Source organism: Arvicola amphibius, chromosome 18, assembly GCF_903992535.2.
Source record: "Arvicola amphibius chromosome 18, mArvAmp1.2, whole genome shotgun sequence".
In the NCBI taxonomy this organism is placed as follows: domain Eukaryota; kingdom Metazoa; phylum Chordata; class Mammalia; order Rodentia; family Cricetidae; genus Arvicola; species Arvicola amphibius.
In genome coordinates this window covers 5,799,851-5,820,087 of record NC_052064.1, presented here as the reverse complement: position 1 = coordinate 5,820,087, position 20,237 = coordinate 5,799,851, and the positions used below count along the sequence as shown (strand labels likewise).

The 20,237-nt window shown below is 43.2% G+C and overlaps 1 protein-coding gene across 1 annotated transcript in view; it reads left to right on the top strand.

Moving 5' to 3' along the window:
• The window catches only part of Reln (reelin), a 429,856-nt gene that overhangs the window by 396,804 nt on the left and 12,815 nt on the right, over positions 1–20,237 (top strand). Inside the window, exons 51-61 of the mRNA XM_038315201.1 lie at positions 36–190; positions 1,566–1,780; positions 5,879–6,056; positions 7,688–7,863; positions 8,011–8,117; positions 9,558–9,800; positions 10,952–11,127; positions 14,152–14,225; positions 15,632–15,793; positions 16,779–16,936; positions 19,550–19,769. Coding sequence (XP_038171129.1) covers positions 36–190; positions 1,566–1,780; positions 5,879–6,056; positions 7,688–7,863; positions 8,011–8,117; positions 9,558–9,800; positions 10,952–11,127; positions 14,152–14,225; positions 15,632–15,793; positions 16,779–16,936; positions 19,550–19,769 — 1,864 coding nt within the window. The remainder of the gene's footprint in view (positions 1–35; positions 191–1,565; positions 1,781–5,878; positions 6,057–7,687; positions 7,864–8,010; positions 8,118–9,557; positions 9,801–10,951; positions 11,128–14,151; positions 14,226–15,631; positions 15,794–16,778; positions 16,937–19,549; positions 19,770–20,237) is intronic.

Genomic DNA, 20,237 nt, shown 5'->3' with positions numbered 1-20,237 from the left:
GTAAAACTGTCATCCCTTTTTTGTCCTTTTTTAAGTGAATGAGAATTGGCTATTTCATGATGACTGTACAGTGGAAAGATTCTGCGACTCCCCTGATGGTGTCATGATCTGTGGCAGCCATGATGGACGAGAGGTGTATGCAGTGACCCACGACCTGACTCCCACTGAAGGCTGGATCATGCAATTCAAGGTGAAATTATCATGGTCTCAATCCCATAAATAACCAGACACTAACAATTTAACTAATGAGAAACATCATAAAGGTCATCCAATGTTTCATTGACTTAATATGTACTTTGAAAAATGAAATTTGATTTTAAGGTAACGTAAAGTTCATCTAAATAGTGCTTAATGATTTAAAATGTTGTGCTCCTATACTGTTTAAAGGTAAAATTTCAGATTTTGCATAAAAGCAAATAGTGACAATCAGGATTATATACTTACAGAACAAAAATATTGGTTTAGAAAATTCAAGGTACTGATTGCAACTTATAAAGTTAAATCACTATATAAAAAGTAAGTTAGCTAGAGAGATTGCTCAGTGGTTAAGGGCACTGGCTGCTATTCCAGAGGTCCTGAGTTCAATTCCCAGCACCCACATAGTGGCTCACAGCCATCTATAGTGAGATCTGATGCCCTTTTCTGCCACACAGGCATACATGCAAATAGAGCATTCATATGCATAAAATACATGAATAAATAAATAATTTTTTTTTAAAAAAAAAGGATGTTGGCTTGGTTGTTGGTGCCCTCCTTTAATTCAGGCACTCAGGAGGCAGAGGCAAATGGATCTCTGTGAGTTCAAGGCTAGCCTGATCTGTATAGTGAGTTCAGGCCAGCCAGGGCTACATAGTGAAATCCCATCTCAAAAGCAAAACAAAAGTTAAAATTGTTTCTTACAAGACTAAATCTGTAATGGTTATTTCTACTTTTTCTAGAAGCTATTAAGATGTTTCTGTAGAACAAAAATTACAGACTATAACAGCATGATTGGAATTCATGCCAAGAACATTTGGGTAGCATTCGGGCCAGCATTTCTTCCTCTGTGTTCTGTCTCCCGAGTCCCCCTGTGTCTGCAGATCTGCACATTGTCGCTGTTGCCATGTGAGAAGCATTGTGTTTCTCTTGTCACTTCACTGCACCTTGCTTGCAGGCGAAAGTGATTTATGGAGAATTATAAATCGTATGACAAAATAGGAACATCAGTAAGGCTGCTAGCAATCCTTCTTGGTCGGGTATTCTACCGTACCTAAGTGCCAAGCCATTAACAAAACCATTTGTAAGTGTGGGCACAGGCCTTCCCAGGAACCCAGCCAGCGTGGCAGAGGCACAGGTATCGGCTTCTCTCCCAAATCCTTACACAATGTCCTTGGCACTTCCTACACTTTGTCACCTTGAGGAACCATGCCAATGTCCCCCGTCCATCAACAAAACAAATAACGCACTTGAAAGTACAGAGCGGTAGATATCAAGGGATCTGTGCCTCTCTACTGCCAATTCTTTGGAGAGGAAATATGTTAATACGGTTTTAACGCCTTGACCAGTCTTCATTTTCTGTCTATTAGATCTCCGTTGGATGCAAGGTGTCTGAGAAGATTGCCCAGAATCAAATTCATGTGCAGTACTCTACTGACTTTGGTGTGAGCTGGAACTATCTGGTCCCTCAGTGCTTACCTGCCGATCCCAAATGCTCTGGGATTGTCTCGCAGCCGTCCGTGTTCTTCCCGACGAAGGGCTGGAAAAGGATCACCTACCCACTTCCGGAAAGCTTAATGGGAAAGTAAGTTGAAAATTAAAAGAAAACATGGCTACAAACATCCAGAAGGCAAACATGGGGCCTGCTGTCTAGTGTCAAATTATATATCATTGCGGGTAAAGTACTGTCTTCTGCCCCAACTCTGGAGTCCCTGATTGGTGGCTACCATGATGAACATTCTTCTGCCCTAACTCTAGAGCCCCCGGTTGGTGGCTACCATGATGAGCATACTTCTGTAATCCTCAGACTTGAGGCTTTGGTCCTCAGTAAATGGCCCTATCATGTCCTCCTCTTTCTTAAACCGCAGGGCCGTCAAGTAGGAACATAACAAATGCTTGCCTTGGAGCCGGATGCAAAGACTCGTCTTAACTACCTTACTGGCCTTGCAGACTGTAATCCAACATAAAGATGTTGCCCGAATCCTTGAGAGAGCAAGGAGCAAATCCCAACTCACGTTAGCTGCACATCTTCTATCTTCAGCCATTTGTGTCAGGTGGCTCCCGGGTCTTATCTTTCTCTTACCACAGAGCACTGTGTTCTGCACCCACAGTGAGACACGATTAGCCTGGATCAGTGGTGACCGCAGCCATTAAACAGTGTTCTGGAAAGTCTGTAGATAATTTAAGGAGATTTCAAAGATTCCCATGCACTGTAAAATTAAGAAAAGAGGTACATTAAGCAAAATGACAGGCATGCTTCTACTAGATTAATCACAGAGTCTGGCTATGTAAAACGGCTTCTGCTGAGATAGATTGTGATTTATGAGCAGGACTGAGCCTCTGAACAGAGTGCTGTGCACAGCCTGCCTAGTCCTGTTGATAACATCATCAGTTTCCTGGACCGGATCAGACCCCAACCTATGGTAGCTCACTTAAAAAATGAAGTATGCGTGTGCTCGAGAGACAGCTCTGGCTGCCAACCCAAGTTTGGCTCCCAGCACCCACATTGGGTGGCTCACAACCCCGTCGCTCCAGGTACAGAGGATCTGCTGCCCTCTTCTGGCCCCCGCTGATACTGCATACAAGTGCACAAACTTCACACACAAATGTGCAGATACACATAATGGAAATTAAAGCTCTTTTTAAAACATTTTTTCTGTAGCAAAAAAAAATGTAAAGATGAGTGGGCGCTAGGAATGGTTGGTTTTCATATTTAAGAATGTTTTTAAGGTTCATTGATATGGCCGGGAGGTAAGGATCCTTTCTGCCAAACCTGATAACCAGAGTGAGATTCCTGGGCCTACACATCCACATCCTGGCATACACATACACAAATAAATATAATAACAATATTCTATGTATTCTTAAATGATTTCAAGGACACCATTGTCTTGCTGTCTCGTTCCTCTGCCTGTGGTACTGGTGCGGTTCTCGGCTTGAAGAGGGTCCCCTGTTGAATATGAGATGGCTGCCAGAAAACTGGACCAGAATGCTCCCTTACCTGTGTCCAGTGGGAGAGAGAGGGGGTTGTTTTATCTTTCTCAGAGAACCAGAACAACCATCTCCTTGAATCCCATTGGTACAAATTATCCCATTCCTAAATCACTTAGTGATTTAGGAAGTTATATTAAAATGATCATCCCTCAGTGAGTCATCTGGGACAAAATGCATGCTGGGGACTCCACGACAGATTCATTTGTGCCTCCTATGCACTTCTCTTGTCTCCCTGCCTCTGTCTGTGTGTCTCTTATGTGTGCGGATTATCATATACACACATTCTATATGTAATTTACACAGTGTACAAACACAGCACTTGTTCAAATGAAGGACTTTTGCTGTCATGTGACCCATGTACCCACCACATAAAAGGACATGCAGAACATTTAAATCACCCTAGAAAGTTCTTTAATACACTTTATTTTAATATAAGCTTAATTAGAGCTTTTTTTTTAAAGCCCAGAAGACAGAGAGGAACAATGATGAAATTAAAAATCTCTGGGAAATTGTCTTTTATATCACCCATTCAAAATTGTTTTCTAATTACTACAGTTACTTTGAGACTATTGATAATCTTCAAGGAATTGAGAAGTTACTGTTTCCTAAATGCCAGTGGGCTGCGTACATGCTAACACCTTCACTCACCTTCTGTACAACTTCAGAAATGTAATTCAGTGATTGCAATGCTCCCACCACTGGCATTCAGTTCTTTTGCTCATCCCATCAATAATGGGCCAATGAGTTGAATAGATAATCCTCAAAAGAAGAAACACAATGCCAATAACTATTGGAAAAAAGTTTTCAATAATCTTTGTCATCAGGAAAATGTACATTAAAACTACTTTGAGATTCCATGTCACCCCAGTCAAAATGGCATTGAGAGAGCAAATGAAAATATGCAAGCTGTCTCCGTGGGTAAATGAACTTGAACCATGTCTGAAGGCCAGAAGTTTATCCTTGGAGCTCACATGCACACTGTGACACACACAGAGGTCAGACAGATGATAGATGGATGATAGATAGATAGATAGATAGATAGATGGATGGATGATAGATAGATGATAGATAGATAATAGGTAGATAGATAATGGATAGATCAATAATAGACAGATAGATAGATAATAGATAGAAAGATAGATAATATAAAGATAGATAGATAATCGATAGATAGAAAGATAGATAATAGAAAGATAGATAAATAGATAGATATATATAGATAGATTGATAGATGATAGATAGATAATAGATAGATGATTGATAGATAGATAGATAGATAGATAGATAATAGATAAGATGTAAAAATATTTTTAAAAGATTTATTTATTTTGTACACAGTGTTTAGCCTCCATGTATGGCTGCACGCCAGAAGAGGGCACCAGGTGTCATTACAGATGGTTGTGAGCCACCAAGTGGTTGCTGGGAATTGAACTCAGGACCTCCTGAAGAGCAGTCAGGGCTCTTAACCTCTGAGCCATCTCTCCAGGCCTGTAAAAAATATTTTTAAGCAATGGTATCAAATGCTACTGGAGGACTATGAATTTATGAAGAACTAATATTCACTGTTGTTTTGGGCTTAAACTTTCATATCCATAATAGAAATCAAAATGCAGACTCCTCAAAACATTGAAAACTACCAACTATACCACTCTAGGGAATATAATAAAAGGATGCTCCAACAACATACCACAGAGATCCTTGCAAATCCTTGTTTATAGATGCCTTGCTCATAATAATCAAGAAACGGAACAAAGAAAGATAGGGTACAGGACTGGAGAGGTAGCTCAACAGTTGAGAATACTGGGTGCTCTTCCAGAGAACCCCAGGTTCAGTTCCCAGCACTCACTGGATCTCCAGGGCCCTCTTCTGGCCTCTACAAGAATTACATACGTGTAGTGCACAGACATATGTGCATGCAGAACACCTATACATATAAAATGATGAATAGATGTTTCCATGTGGTACAGACAGATGATGAAATTTTATGCAGCTACCGAGAGAAATCAAATCATGACATTTTCAGGAAATGATGCAACTGGAAATCATTATGATAAGCAGAATAAACCAAACATTACAGGTGTTCTATCACCTGCAGAACCTCGATTTAAAACTTTGGTGTCTGCACTATGGGGAAGGGTCACAAGCTAGAAAGGAGATCATGGAGGAGGTTTCCAAGGACAGTGTGGAAGGTTGAAGGAAGTGGAATACATACAATAAATTAAAAGCTGGAAATCACTAGACGAAGAAAAGGAAGTAGCCAGAGGAGGGAGAGAGCTTAAGGGAGGACAGCTGGGGGGAGGGTGAACAAGCGCAAAGCATAGCGCTGTATTGGTACTACGGCGCCGTGAGGAGATGCATTACTTTGTATACAAACCCTAAAATGCAACTTTAGAAAGAAGAAAAAGGAATCTGGCTTCTATTTATAGGTGAAACTGTAAACTAATCTTTTGCTTAAAAGTCCCCACTGGTTTTTATTTGTCTCACAAGTTTCTGCAGAATTGAGTTGAAAGCGGCGCACGGTCCCATGACTGGAAATTGGAAGTGGTCGGGAAGCATTTTTAGTACCTCATTCCATCCATGGAGAATACCTTAAGTGCTTCTGTCCCATTAGCACGGAGCACGCGTGTGCAGGAAAATAGCTCTGGGTAACGTTAACTTTTGTTTTTCTTTCCTTTGCTGTGGCCAACAGTCCCGTGAGGTTTCGGTTCTACCAAAAGTACTCAGATGTGCAGTGGGCAATCGACAATTTCTACCTTGGCCCTGGCTGCTTGGACAACTGCCGAGGCCACGGAGACTGCCTGAAGGAACAGTGCATCTGTGACCCAGGGTACTCGGGGCCAAACTGCTACTTAACTCACACGCTGAAGGTACTGTCGAACCCTTCGCGCAGGCCGTCCTGTGGCCGGTTTTCATACGTGAGGCCAATAACTGTAGCCAGCATGTCTGTCCCCGTTTGTCTGTCTCTGCCCTTCCCCCTGTCTCCCCTCACCTGTCTGTCTCACTGTGTAGCCCTTGACTGGCCTAAACTAGCTGTGTACACCAGACTGGCCTCAAACTCATAGACATCCACCTCACTTTGTTTCTCAAGTGCTCGAATTAAAGGCATGTGCCACTATGCCCAGCTTTTTTCTTTAAAAGCAAAACGCTGTTTAAAGTCAGTATTTAGCCTTTTTAAAGGTCCTCCTTTTTAACGGATACAAGGTGTTGTTGTTATTCTTATCAAATGAAGCAAATATTACAGGTAGCCCCACAGACCAAATTTTCAAGCATGCTTAAACAGTGCTCAAACGTTTACCCAGAAAACTCTATGGTCTAATTCATTAACATTAGCTGTTACATTCAATATATTCAATATGTAAAGTTAATGCAGTTTCTGAACACAGTTGCCATGGAACACAGAGCACGTACATCATTGTAATAACAGAAAGGTGCCTCAGCTAAAGCAGAACAACTGCCAGACACAGGAGCCCCCACCTTGATCCTGACTCCCAGTGAGTTCCAGGCCAGCCTGAATTATCTATGGTAGGAGATCCTCCCTCAAAAAAGCTCATGTAATTGAAACCTAGTAAATAGTGAAAAGAAAATTTGAGGGCATTGCTCATTTATGTCTAAAGAGGAAAAAAAAAACCTAAGACTTCATGTGAACATTCAAATTTCATTAGCGTCTCTCAGATAAGAAATCATACTGAACTCCATTTCGGTCCTCTAACGAGAGCATGTTAGCTGTGCATTTCTGGTTCGTGTTCTTGCATGCAAACAATCATTTATAAAAACTCTGCTCATTTCTCCACCACTAGTGAAGCAAAGTGAGGCCGGCTTGTGTTTGCACGCCTTTAATTATAGGGCTGATTGTTCCGAGGTTGAGCAAATAAGACTTTATTTAAACATTTAATTGCATAAGACAGAATCCTCCTAAAGAACTGGAGAAATGTAGACAGAGACGCATGTAGAGATTGCTTTTACTGCAATTGTCGCTCTAGGTCCCCTAATTGTAAGATAAAATTATGTTGATATTTATTATATTTACTCTTTGGATAAAATAAAATCTCAGAGCTGAAAGGTCAGTGAATAAGAAACAGTATTTATGTGTTTGGTTTTAGGCATTATGTTTCTAGGATAGCTGGATGTCTCTGAACAAGAAAAGATTGTTTCATGAATCTAGCCATTATTTACATTACTCTGATTCTGCACTTACTAACATTATATTAAAAAGCTAATGACACGTTGACTTTGAATCTACGTTTTAATGTGTGTTTGAATAAAAGTTTGCATTTCATAGTTAAAAAATAAGTCTGATTATTAAATTTTTATTTAATCATTTTAAATTATCTTCAATAAATGGTAGAAAGTAAAATTATGAACATAGCCTGTTGACTTTCAAACATATCTTTGAAAAAACTCTGAAATCGGTTCTATTATTCTAAGTCCAAGCAAGCGGATTAGATAAAGCCCCATCGTTTCTGAAATTGTTCTAACCATGCTCTATGGAACTCCGCAGACTTTCCTGAAGGAGCGCTTTGACAGTGAGGAAATCAAGCCTGACCTCTGGATGTCCTTAGAAGGCGGAAGCACCTGCACGGAGTGTGGGATTCTCGCCGAGAACACCGCGCTCTATTTTGGGGGCTCCACCGTGAGACAGGCTATCACTCAGGACTTGGATCTCAGAGGTGCAAAGTAAGTCACACTCTCAGGCTTCTATCCCCGCTTTGCAAACTCACACCACACAGAGTGCTGAACACGTGTGGATGTGATTACTCAGTCCGTGAGCGGCCTCTGCGCTCTGGTCCATCGTTCTGACAGAGAGTGTGCGCTTTTGCTTAGGTTCCTACAGTACTGGGGGCGCATCGGCAGCGAGAACAACATGACCTCTTGCCATCGGCCCGTCTGCCGGAAGGAAGGAGTACTGCTGGATTACTCCAAGGATGGAGGTCTGTTTCAGAGCGCATGCCCACACTCCACCCCGCGCCCCTCAGAAACGTCTCTGCCGAGCTTTGCTGGCGGTCATAGTCATGAAGACCTCAAAGGCAAAGCAGCATGTCCTGCTCGTGTTGCGTGTCCTATTAGGCAAAAGCTGCCCTTCCACAAGGGGTTGAGAGAGAGCGCCCATTAAAAAATAAAAGGGTTTTTAATAGAATTTGTTTTCATTTATTCTTGGCAATACTTGTATATGGTGTATCTTTACCATATCCACAACCCACCTCTCCCCCTTCAGCTCCCCCCCACCCCTCTCCCACCCCGCCCAGGTACTCTTAACATATATCTTCCAGGTAATCCCATGTCCTCTTTTAAAACAGAATGTTTTGTAAGAAAATTAAAAAAAAACAAATTTTGAATGATGGTCTAAGTGAAATAGGATTTCAAAGGAATCCTAGGCCCAGCAAAGTGGTATATGCCTTTAATCCCAGCGCTCGGGAGGCAGAGGCAGACAGATCTCTGTGAGTTCGAGGCCAGCCTGGTCTTATAGGACAGCCAGCATTACATAGTCAGACCCTGTCTCAGAAACAAAGTTCTAAAACCCTTTTGTGTCGATGATAACATAAATACCATAGGGATTTAAAAAAAAAAACTGTCCCCAAAGAAAAGATCCTGAATTGACAAAACCTTGTTAGTAAAATTCTATCTTATTATTCTGAAGGAACTATCAGGCCACCGATACTATTGAATAGTAGGAAACAGTTGCTTTGAGTGCTGGAAAGATGGACTTGGTGCTTTGTGAGGGCCAAGGTTTGATTCCCGGTGCCCACATGGTGGCCCGCAATCATCTGCAGCCCCAGTTTCAGGGGATCCAACAGTCTCTTCTGGCTTCAAGCAAAACATTCACACACACAAGATCAAAATAAACAAGTCTTTAAAAGTAAAGCAACTTGACAAGATTATTGATATACAAACAATGCCAACTGAAAGCAGTTTAAAATCGTCTTTTTCAGAAGAAAACATGTTTCAGCAAGCCGGATATCAGCTGTCTCAGCCCCATCGCCTTTTTAAACATTCTTCCCACCGTTCTACCAAGAAGGCCAACTTCTCCTCGGCCCAAATAATTGCAAATTATATAGAATTTTAATGGCTGTATTTTTAAAACTAGAAGTTGCTATCTAGAAACATGAGTATATCCTTTCAAATAACACCTCTTAAGAATCTAGAGCTGAATTTTAAAAATAGATGACCTCATTTTACTTCAATATGTTTACTTTGACCAAGTATGTCTAAACACCCTCCCATTATGATTAGTTTGTATTGAAGCTGTCACCAGGTTCAGTTTTCTCTGCCTGGATAAAGAATTCTGTGGGAAACTTGCAGAACTTGCGATATGACGCTGGTTTGTGGGTTGTTTCCAGACTTGACTGAACTGACACTTTTTGTCTTTATAGGAATTACTTGGACTTTGCTTCATGAGATGGATTTCCAGAAATACATTTCTGTGAGGCACGACTACATCCTCCTCCCCGAGGACGCCCTCACCAACACAACTCGGCTTCGCTGGTGGCAGCCTTTTGTGATCAGCAACGGGATTGTGGTTTCCGGGGTGGAGCGCGCGCAGTGGGCGCTGGACAACATTCTGATCGGTGGAGCCGAGATCAATCCAAGTCAACTGGTGGACACCTTCGATGATGGTAAGAAGAACGCTCCGCACAGCATCCTCTGCATCAGCTGTCTGTGCAGATGTCGGATGGGTCCAGAGTGAGCACAGGAGCATAGGCAGGGTCTGGTACCTGCCGCTCGACCTGCGTTTGCTCTTGTCAGGCCCTGCAGTTTATAAAACATCGGTCACGTGCTGAACTGTCAGTTCAGAATTTAATGAATATTGCTAAATACAAAATGTTTTTATATAGTTTGGAATTGCAATACCCTGAATATTTTTGCTCTTTTAGTAATTTCTATACCATAGAACACATACTGCAGACGTTAGTTTTCAGGCATCTGTGCTGGCCCACCCTTGGGGTCCTGACAGGTTATGTCCTCAGCTGCAGCTACTAAGGGCACCTCCTGTGCACGTTCACTACGTTCCCTTTTAAAAGGGCCCTGCCCACCTCTCTTTTTTTCTGTCTTTCTCTGTCCATCTCTGTCTGTCTGTCTTCCTTTCTCTCTGTCTGCTTGTCTCTATCCTCTCTCTTTCTCTCTTTCTCTCTGTCTCTGTCTCTCTGCTTCTCTGCCTGTCTCTATCCTCTCTGTCTCTCTCTGCTTCTGTGCCTGTCTATCCTCTCTCTCTCTCTCTCTCTCTCTCTCTCTCTCTCTCTCTCTCTCTCTCTCTCTCTCTCTCTCTCTCTCTCTCTGCTTCTGTCTCTTTTACCTCTCTTCCTGTCTCCTCCCCTCCCCTCCCTTCCCTTCTCCTCCCCTCCTCTCCCCTCCCCTCCTCTCCTCTCCTCTCCTCTTCTCCTCTGCTGCTCCTATTTCCAGAGGCTGGTCTCCCCTCTCCCCTTCCCTCTTTTATGTTCCCTTTCCCATAATAAAAAGTCCTCCGTGGAACTCTGTTGCGTGATGTCTTTCTCTCTCACATTGCTTTGTAAAAAAATTTTAACAGCAGATGCCCAGGAGGAAATAGAAAGTCTACCCAGAAACACAATTACCATTTTATAGCAAAGGGGCCATGCTAGCAGCCTTCAGTAGTTTTGCTCTGACCTTGACTCTCACCTAGAATTTAAATATTAAGGCAGTTAGATAAAATAAATAATCACCCTCAGCATTAAACGCAAAAGTAATTTAACATTAAGCATCTTAGCTGGAGAAAAATAACATACAGCATTGTTTCCCACTCATTTAACAGAAGGATCTTCCCATGAAGAAAACTGGAGTTTTTACCCTAACGCAGTAAGGACAGCAGGATTCTGTGGCAACCCGTCCTTCCACCTCTACTGGCCGAACAAAAAGAAGGACAAGACCCACAATGCTCTCTCCTCCCGCGAGCTCATCATACAGCCGGGATACATGATGCAATTTAAAGTAAGGGAAAACGATACAGAAAGCAGCAGCTCCTGTGTGGGCTGTGGGAGAAGGGATTTGTCCTGACAACCGCAGATGATTGATTCCAGCCATTAAAAGATACTGTAACTGCGGTAACGTTTGACAAAGGCCTTTCTTCATGTATGGTTATTTGAGCGTAGATAAAAATCTGTGGTGTTAAGATATAGCAAGAAATACAGCTGTGTTGTAGCTCATTCATCTGCCAAAGTGAAAAGCTTAAATAGACGCCTGGAGCCCTCTGTGTCTCTCCCGTCACCCCTGCTCCTCTCCCCTGCTACCTTGTTAAACCATTTGCGTCTCCAGGTATTCTTTTTCAGTTTATTGTCGATATTTCTTCGTCTCCAATTTCACAAACCCCTACATTAGCCCAGTTGCTGTTCCCAAAGCCTCAAAGAACTAGAGGATTTTTTAGTATTTTATACTACATAGGTTAGAAAGGAAGACATTGGAGAGCAATTAGTAAACATGAGGATGGTTAAAGCCAGGGCAATTGGCATTGCTCTCTCTCTCTCTCTCTCTCGCTCTCTCTCTCTTTCTCTCTCTCTCTCGATCCCTCTCTGATATCAAACACACTTTTTTTAAAAGTTATTACAGAAATGCATTTAGTTATTATATTATTTTACAAACATCAGTTATTCTAAATGACCTTGTTTAGATGATGGACTTGCTTTTGGCTCTGTGTTAGACTCCCTTTAGAGATGAAGCAGCTCTCCCAATGCTACCACGCCCTAAGAAAATGCTCTGTGACATGAAGGGTCATATCTCAAGGTCATCTCTGGTGTCATTCCCCACCAGCTTCCAAGCCATGCCCTTTGAGAGCCAGAGTTCTCCTCTCCTGGTCCCTCTGTGGTCAACACTGTGTCCTCCTTGGATGGTTCTGGGAACTCAGAGATGAAGGGCACTGTAATTTTCTTTCTTCAAACAAATCGATTTATTTACATTAAAAGGGGAATGGACAGGTGGCTCAGCAGTTAGGAATGCTTGCTGCTCTTCTCGAAGACCTAAATGTCGTTCCCAACACCCACGTCAGGCAGCTCACATCCCCTGCAACTCCAGCTCCAGGAGCTCGGATCTCTGACTTCCACAGGCACCTGCAATCACGTGCATAGGCTCCCCGCCCCATCCCATACATACACATACAAACAAAATAATTTTTTAATGAAAGTGAATCTGTCCCCTGAAATTTGCGTTACCATAGACTCTGCCTACCCGAGTCTGCCACCACCGCCACTCTCCAAGACTGTCCTCACCCTCTGCAGCTGGGGAGAAGTTCTCTCCTTGTTCTGTTCTTTTATCTCCTTGGTATCTACTTCCCTCCGCCTCCAAGATCAGCATTTCCCAGTGCATCTCAGAGTCCTGCTCTCCCCTGCCTTTGATCACTAAGAATTTCACGCAACCTTCTGGCTTGGAACCTATCTGGAAACACAAGTCTCAAATCTGGATCTCTAACCTTGACTGGCTCACTAACAACTCGGTTTTATATTGGCATTTTAAATGATGTTATTCATCTACTTATCTACTATCTACTGTGTCTGTTTCTGTGTATGGCACGTGTGTGCCATGGTGCCCATGTGGAGGCCAAAAGACAACGCGAAAGAATCAGTTCTCTCCCCCACCATGTGGACCCCAGGGGTCAAACTTGGGTCACTAGGCTTAGCTCCAGATCCCTTTATCTCCTGAGCTTTATCACCGGTGGTCTCTACACATTTCCGACTCGCACATGGGCCCTTCAATTTAGCATGTGTTATGGCGAAGTCACCATCTCTACTCTGACACCGCCCCCTCTTTCCGATTTCCCCTTCTCTGTTGACGACACCACCTTGCGCCGCTAAATAATTCAATGTCTTAAATTGTCTTAATTTTCACTTTGCACGTAGCGCCCATCACTTCCTGTGCCGTCTAATCCCTGAGTTCTTCCCCAACCCCAACGGATTTTCTCTGCGCTATTGTGTCCATTCATATCCGCCAAGTTCCCATCTGACCCCCAGTCTCTCTCTGTTGGAACCAGATTGGCTTTGTGTAGCATAGCTCTTGGTCCATCATTCCGCTCCTCAAGGCTTCAGTGACTCCCTGTTCTTAGAAAGCTAGGACCAAACACTTGTTTATCTGAGCAGATCTCGGGTCGGCACTCACGCACTGTCCCCAGGATTCCATCCCTTTTATACTTGCATCCAGTCTTGTTCACAGAGCTCTGGATTCCAACTCTGCAGCTTTCTGCCACCTCTACCCTCAGATGCACTCCATCCTTCAGGGTCAGCTCACAGGCACCTAATGGGTAGATTATTTTCCAATCCATCCAATCGACTGTGTTTTATGTGTGTGTGTGTGTCTTTTCCATTCCCGCTACTATTACTGGACGACGCGTCTTATTCTAACCTTGAATTGTAATTGTCTGATTTATCAGTATTATGCCTGTAATGTTAGCACTAACTTCCCTAATACCAGTAGTTAAAAAAAGGGACTTGTCGATTAAGTCACCTATTAGAACTTATAATTGAGTCACCAAATTTTCTAGCGTTCATGCATTATTAATGACTCCATTTAATTGCTGGTAATACTGAAAAGGAGAAGCAGCAATAAGAATGGATATTAAAGTAATTAAATTTGTTATTTTTCAGTTCCAAATGAAAACTTAACAGTAGCATCTAAGAACTTAAGATGTCAGTGGGCATGTTTTGCATTAGACTCTTTCTATTTCTTTCCATAAATTCTCCTCATAATACTTTTAGACAATTTAGCTTATCTAAATTTATGTAATATGATATATTAGTTAAATTAGTAGAGCTAATACCTTAAAATCCTTAATTCTCGGCTTCTTTGAAAGCTGCATGTCTTATCAGCTCTAAGAGTGAATTCTTCATGCACCGTCAGGCTGCTTGTGAAACCTTCTCTGAATATTTGATTGCCCATTAGAGTCCTGAGGTTGAGAAATAGGATTTCTGATTAGTCGCATTGGATATCGTTTAGCCAAGCTTGTATATTGATTGCTTCTGTTTGTTTCAGATTGTGGTGGGTTGTGAAGCCTCTTCGTGTGGTGACCTTCATTCTGTAATGCTGGAATACACTAAGGATGCAAGGTCCGTGAAATTATTTTACCTTTCTTCCAGACTTGAAAACATAATTTAAACACATGTCTAATGTTAAGGTAGCGACTTGCAAAGAAGCGATTTGCGTATTGAAAGTGGATTGAAAGCAGTTTTAAGTATTGAAAGCCTTCAGGGGGTTAGGGTTCCTGTAATCCCAGGACTAGGTAAACTGAGGCATCTCGGCAACCTAGGGAGGCCCTGACAGCTCCTGTGTATGTTCATATAAATTTCACTAGCACAAAATTTACCTATATGTCTTCAATTTTCTTTCAAACTAAAGAAAAAATCAGTTTTCACACAGGGCAGCTGCTAAGAAACATATTTAAAAATAAGTAAGACATTAAGTTTGTTCTGGTAGAACTATGCTGGCCGTGTAGCTCATTTCCACACCACCTTCAGAAAACTTTTCATAAGTTGATGATCTTCATGAGCTGCTCCTGAAGTCTTGACTCCTGCAACACCTGCATGGTGCATGGTGCATGGAGCCTGACTCCCGACACCTGGTGCATGAAGCCTGACTCCTGACACCCGCAGTGGTGCATGGAGCCTGACTCCTAACACACCTGCATGGTGCATGGAGCCTGACTCCTGACACACCTGCATGGTGCATGGAGCCTGACTCCTGACACACCTGCAGTGGTGTATGGAGCCTGACATGGGATTTTGAAAACTTAATTATATTATGTTGTCAGTTGGTTCTAAATATATTTCTAGTGTATAAGAATTCATTCCTGTACATGTTATCATTTTATTGTTGTCTGTGAATACACTAATGTAGTTTTAAAGAGTAACACACATCTGAGAAGGTATTTCATTATTTTTGTTTTATTTATGCTATGAGAATTTCATACATACGTACATATATATATATATATATATATATATATATGGTATTTTTATCATATCTACCCACTCTTGTCCTCCCAACTGAGTGTTCTTCCCAAGGACCCAGGTTCAATTCCCAGATGTCAGAGGCTCACAACTGTCTGTAATTTCAGTCCCAGGGGCTCTGACAGCCTCTTCCAGCCTCTGCAGGAACTGCAAACCTGTAGTGCACATGCATTCATGCAGGCAAACATTCATACACATAAAACAGAAAGAAATCTTTTTAAAACAAAGAAATTCACATAAAGAGTATTTAATCCCAGCCTGACATTGCCTGGCATATTGATCACATGTGTTTCTGACTTTTGATTGCCTGGCATATTAATCCCAGCCTGGAATTGCCTGGCGTGTTATTCACATGTGTTTCTGACTTTTGATTGCCTGGCGTGTTGATCACATGTGTTTTATTCCTAGCCTGGCATTGCCTGGTGTGTTGATCACATGTGTTTTAATCCCAGCCTGACATTACCTGGCGTGTTGATCACGCGTGTTTCTGAATTTGATTGCTACAGCTCTGACTCCTGGCAGCTCGTGCAGACCCAGTGCCTGCCCTCCTCCTCCAACAGCATCGGCTGCTCTCCGTTCCAGTTCCACGAAGCCACCATTTACAATGCTGTCAACAGCTCAAGTTGGAAAAGGATCACCATCCAGCTTCCGGATCATGTCTCCTCGAGGTGGGTTGTCTGCCAGGCTCAGCCTAGTGGGACTCCCAGCGGCCTCTACAGCGGTGTTTTCAGCCTCCCCGATACTGCAGCCCTTTAAATCAGTTCCTCTTGTTGTGGGGACCCCAACCATAAAATTACTTCTGTTGCTACTTCATAACTGTAAATTGCTACTGTTATGAACTGCAATGTAAATATCTACATTTTCCCATAGTCATAGGAACCTCCGAAGGGGTCGTGACCCAAAGGTTGGGAACCACTGCTCAACAGTCATGCAGAAAGATGGGACAGAATTTTAGCTTTCATCTTCTTGCCATTCTGTGTTCCAAGAGGGAAAAAAAAAATGAATATATTTGGAAATTATTCACAGAGCACGGATTTCCTTTTAACCACATATCATACATATGCAATAGTTGTTCACACATCCTGAATGGTAGCTCCTACACAGATGCTAGAGTTGGGGCCAGTTCTGCTGGAGCGTTCTGGTCCGCTAAAGGCTGTGTTTGATGATCGTGCATCATCAAACATGCATGCCTCCTGGTTGCCAGGTTACAGAAAGCTGAAGATAACAAGGACAACATGTGATATTGCCAGAAGCATTTATCTCACTGTAAGATTTGGAAAATGATACGTTGTGTGTGTGTGTGTGTGTGTGTGTGTAAATTCTCATATAAATTCAATAGAAGGAACAACCTTGAGACTGACCGCTGACTTCCATTGCGTGCAAATATACATTCATATAAGCACCGCATGCATTTGTACCTACTTAGGCATGCACATAGGCAAAAGGAGAGAAAACCTTAGTGAAGGTACAGCTTTCAGAAAATCACATGAGGACACATACCCCATCTGGAGGATGAGTCACCTCGTTGCTTTTGGGGTGCTTTGGGTAGAAATTTGAGCTCTTTCCTCAGATGGCCATTCCCATGGGCAGAGGCTGGACGAGACAGGCAGAGGAATGGCTGCTGACTCCCTTTGTTCTCCTTGGGTCTCTCAGTGCCACACAGTTCCGCTGGATCCAGAAAGGGGAAGAAACTGAGAAGCAAAGCTGGGCCATCGACCACGTGTACATTGGAGAAGCCTGTCCCAAGCTGTGCAGCGGGCATGGCTACTGCACCACCGGTGCCGTCTGCATCTGCGACGAGAGCTTCCAAGGTCTGCACCCTGCGCTGCCCCTGAAGCTGTGCGCTGGGCTCCCTGTCTCATATACACAGGGAGTACACAGCCCTGGCTGCTCCTGATACCAGGTGCTGGGCTTCCTGTCTCACATACACAGGAAGTACACAGCCCTGGCTGCTCCTGATGCTGGGTGCTGGGCTCCCTGTCTCACATACACAGGAGGTACACTAGGAACTGGTTGGAAAAATCAGGCTTAGCGGTGTGAGGTTGGCAACCTTTGACCACTGAGTTACCATCTTTAGAATGAATTCTCATACAGACTTGAGATCTGCTCCTGTAAGCATTTTTGAAATTCTTCTTAGCTGGTCTACAAAACACTGGCTCTCGTTACAATATGTACACATATGGTCCTCTTCCCCCAAATAGTTCCCCTTCTGCTTCCTGAAACCCAGTTTGAAAAGTAGACTGAAGAGTTGGGAGGAGAGCTCAGGCAGAAAAACGCTCGGTTTGCAAGCTCAAGGACCTGAGTTCAATCCCCAGAACTCATATAAAAATGGCAGCCATGGTGTTACACACTTGTATTGTAAGCTCTGGGGACAGAGACCAGCCATGGCGTTACACACTTGTATTGTAAGCTCTGGGGACAGAGACCAGCCATGGCGTTACACACTTGTATTGTAAGCTCTGGGGACAGAGACAGAAGGTTCCTTGGGGCTGAGTTGGCTGCTAGTCTAGACTAATTGATGAGCCCCACTCAAAGGAGGTGGATGACATTCCTGATGATCACATCTAAGGTTGTCTCCTGGCCACTGCATAAATGCATACACATGCATGCACACGCTTGCACCTGCATATACAAATATACCAAAAGATGCCTCACATACATGCATTCAATAAAAGACCGAAATCAACTTGATAAATTCTGTACATTATGTTTGTAAGTCAATGAATGAGTCAGGATGAGTCCACTCAAAACGTCCCCGTCCCTCACATTAGTTTCCTGTCCCAGCTGTACCCCAACACTCAGCTCCCAGCCTCGTCCTGATATCTCTTTAAATACTTCCTCAGTGTCTGTTAGACTCCACCTCCCGGGATCCCTCTTCCATCCTCCCACGGTTGTAGCTGGTGACCTGAGTTCTCTGCTTCTCGGGTCACGGCGCCACCTAGAGGGGGAAAACTTCATCAAACAACCAGAGTGATTTCTACTGCTTGGCCTTCTAGAAGCTTGAGTGTATTTGAGTTAGCGTGTCTCAGCTTCTCACGTGGTAGGAAAATGCCTGCCGGTCCTGCTTTACCTTCATGTAAACTTTCCAAGTTCCAGCCTATCTCATTGAATCCTTACTGTGTCTTCGTAGCTTAACAGTTGCCGTTTAGCAGAGCTGAGAACTCTTTGAACTTTGCACTGTCTTGGTGTTGCTGTTTGCACAGACAGTTGCCACTCTTGGGAGCCACTTAGAATTTGGGAGCCCTGCAAGTTCCCTGTGCTCAAGATGACCGTTACTGCTCAATAAATAAGGAAACTAAGACTCTAGAGGCTAAGGGATGTGTCAGAAGTCACAGGACCAGTAAAGACAAGCAGATCCTGCATCTTTCTGCCCAGTCACCCAGTGCTCACAGCTGATTTATCTAAAGAAGACCAGATTATATAACTTCCCCAAGAATATGATGTTAGGAGATATATATTTGAATTCCACAGTGGCATCCATTTAAATTTCTTGGTTGATGCTGTTCCTTCGCCTCCAGATGAAATGGATGTGATTAATGTAGGCGCCGGCACAGCTCTCGTGTTGAAAATTACTTCCCCCACCTCCTCCCTCCTCCCCGGTTATCCCTGCTGCTGAGACCAGCTGAGTCTGTCTGGGTATTAGCAGAAGAATTTTAACTTTGGGCAAATTAATGAATCTCACATCTCATGAGAAGGCCCAGCTGTCTGGAATTTTCGCGCTTCCCTGATCCAACAGAAGTAGAGCCTTTTGATTTTGAACTACTGCGGGCGTTTAGAACACACGTGTACAGATGAAATCAAGGAGACATATAAGCATGCACACAGTCCCTCATTTAATGTCCCATACACCAGTGTCTCACCCTCGTGGCTTCTGAGGGACGTTTCCAGTTTGCTTAGTGTCCATTTGTTTATCTCAACTTCATTGCTGAAGCTGTGCTAGGTGGTAGAGTCCAGTAAGGAACTAAGACGTAGACTCTGCTCTGAGGATCCATCGAGAAGAAAGTGGGATGAGAACCAGAACACAGTGTATCTAGTTTCTACAAAATCGTGCTGGGAAAAAAAAAAAAAAAAAAAAAAAAAAGAAGTTAGGTAAGCCTTTTAGGCCAGGGTGTAAGCTCCCTGCTGAGGCCCAGCACTGGTAAACACACAGGCCTGACCAGACGCTGTAGCATGTGCAGGGTAGATTAAGTGCATTCACGTGCACGTTTTAATGAGCGCTGACTCAAAACTACTGGGACTTTTTAAAGCATAAGTCAACAGTCGCCTAAATGCATGAGAATGGTTGTTCCTGGGAGTCTGAGGCAGCCAGGTGCTTTACTGTTCTTGCAGTATGTGAAGCTAAATCTGAAATTGAATATTGTTGCGCTCTTGGAGGACGATGTTTATTCCAGCTGGTGCCAATCCCTGCGATCCTTTTCCCCCAGGGGATGATTGCTCCGTCTTCAGTCACGAGCTTCCAAGTTACATTAAAGATAATTTTGAATCGGCAAGAGTCACTGAAGCCAACTGGGAAACAATCCAGGGCGGCGCCATCGGAAGTGGCTGTGGACAGCTGGCACCCTATGCCCACGGAGACTCACTCTACTTCAATGGCTGTCAGATAAGACAAGCTGCTACCAAGCCACTGGATCTCACTCGAGCAAGGTGAGCAAACCCTTGTGCCGTATTCAAGACACAGAAGTGATCACAAGCCGGGCCTGATCCTGAATCTCATGCAACAATGTCCACCAAGCCAGGGAGCCTTAATATCAAAGGACCATTGTGTGTGCAGACAGCTCAGAATGATGGCTGTGTAAATTTATCATAGGAAGTCTTGTTATTTCTTCCCACACAGACGAGTCAAGAGGTGATACTATAGTAGAAATAGCTAAACATAACGGAAAGAATGGGCAATGAGAATCTACATAGATAAGTTAATGTTAGTCATATCCAAGTTTATAAATATGACAATGTATATATATGCAAATGTATACCTGTGTTTAGCGTCTGTAAGTTCAGTAAATAGAAATAAAGGATGGTGAGCTCTTTAATGATTCACATGTATGGGAGCTGGCTTTTCATAATTCAGAGCAGAGTGAGCAGAAACTGCACGAGTGTGTCACAGAAGTGAGG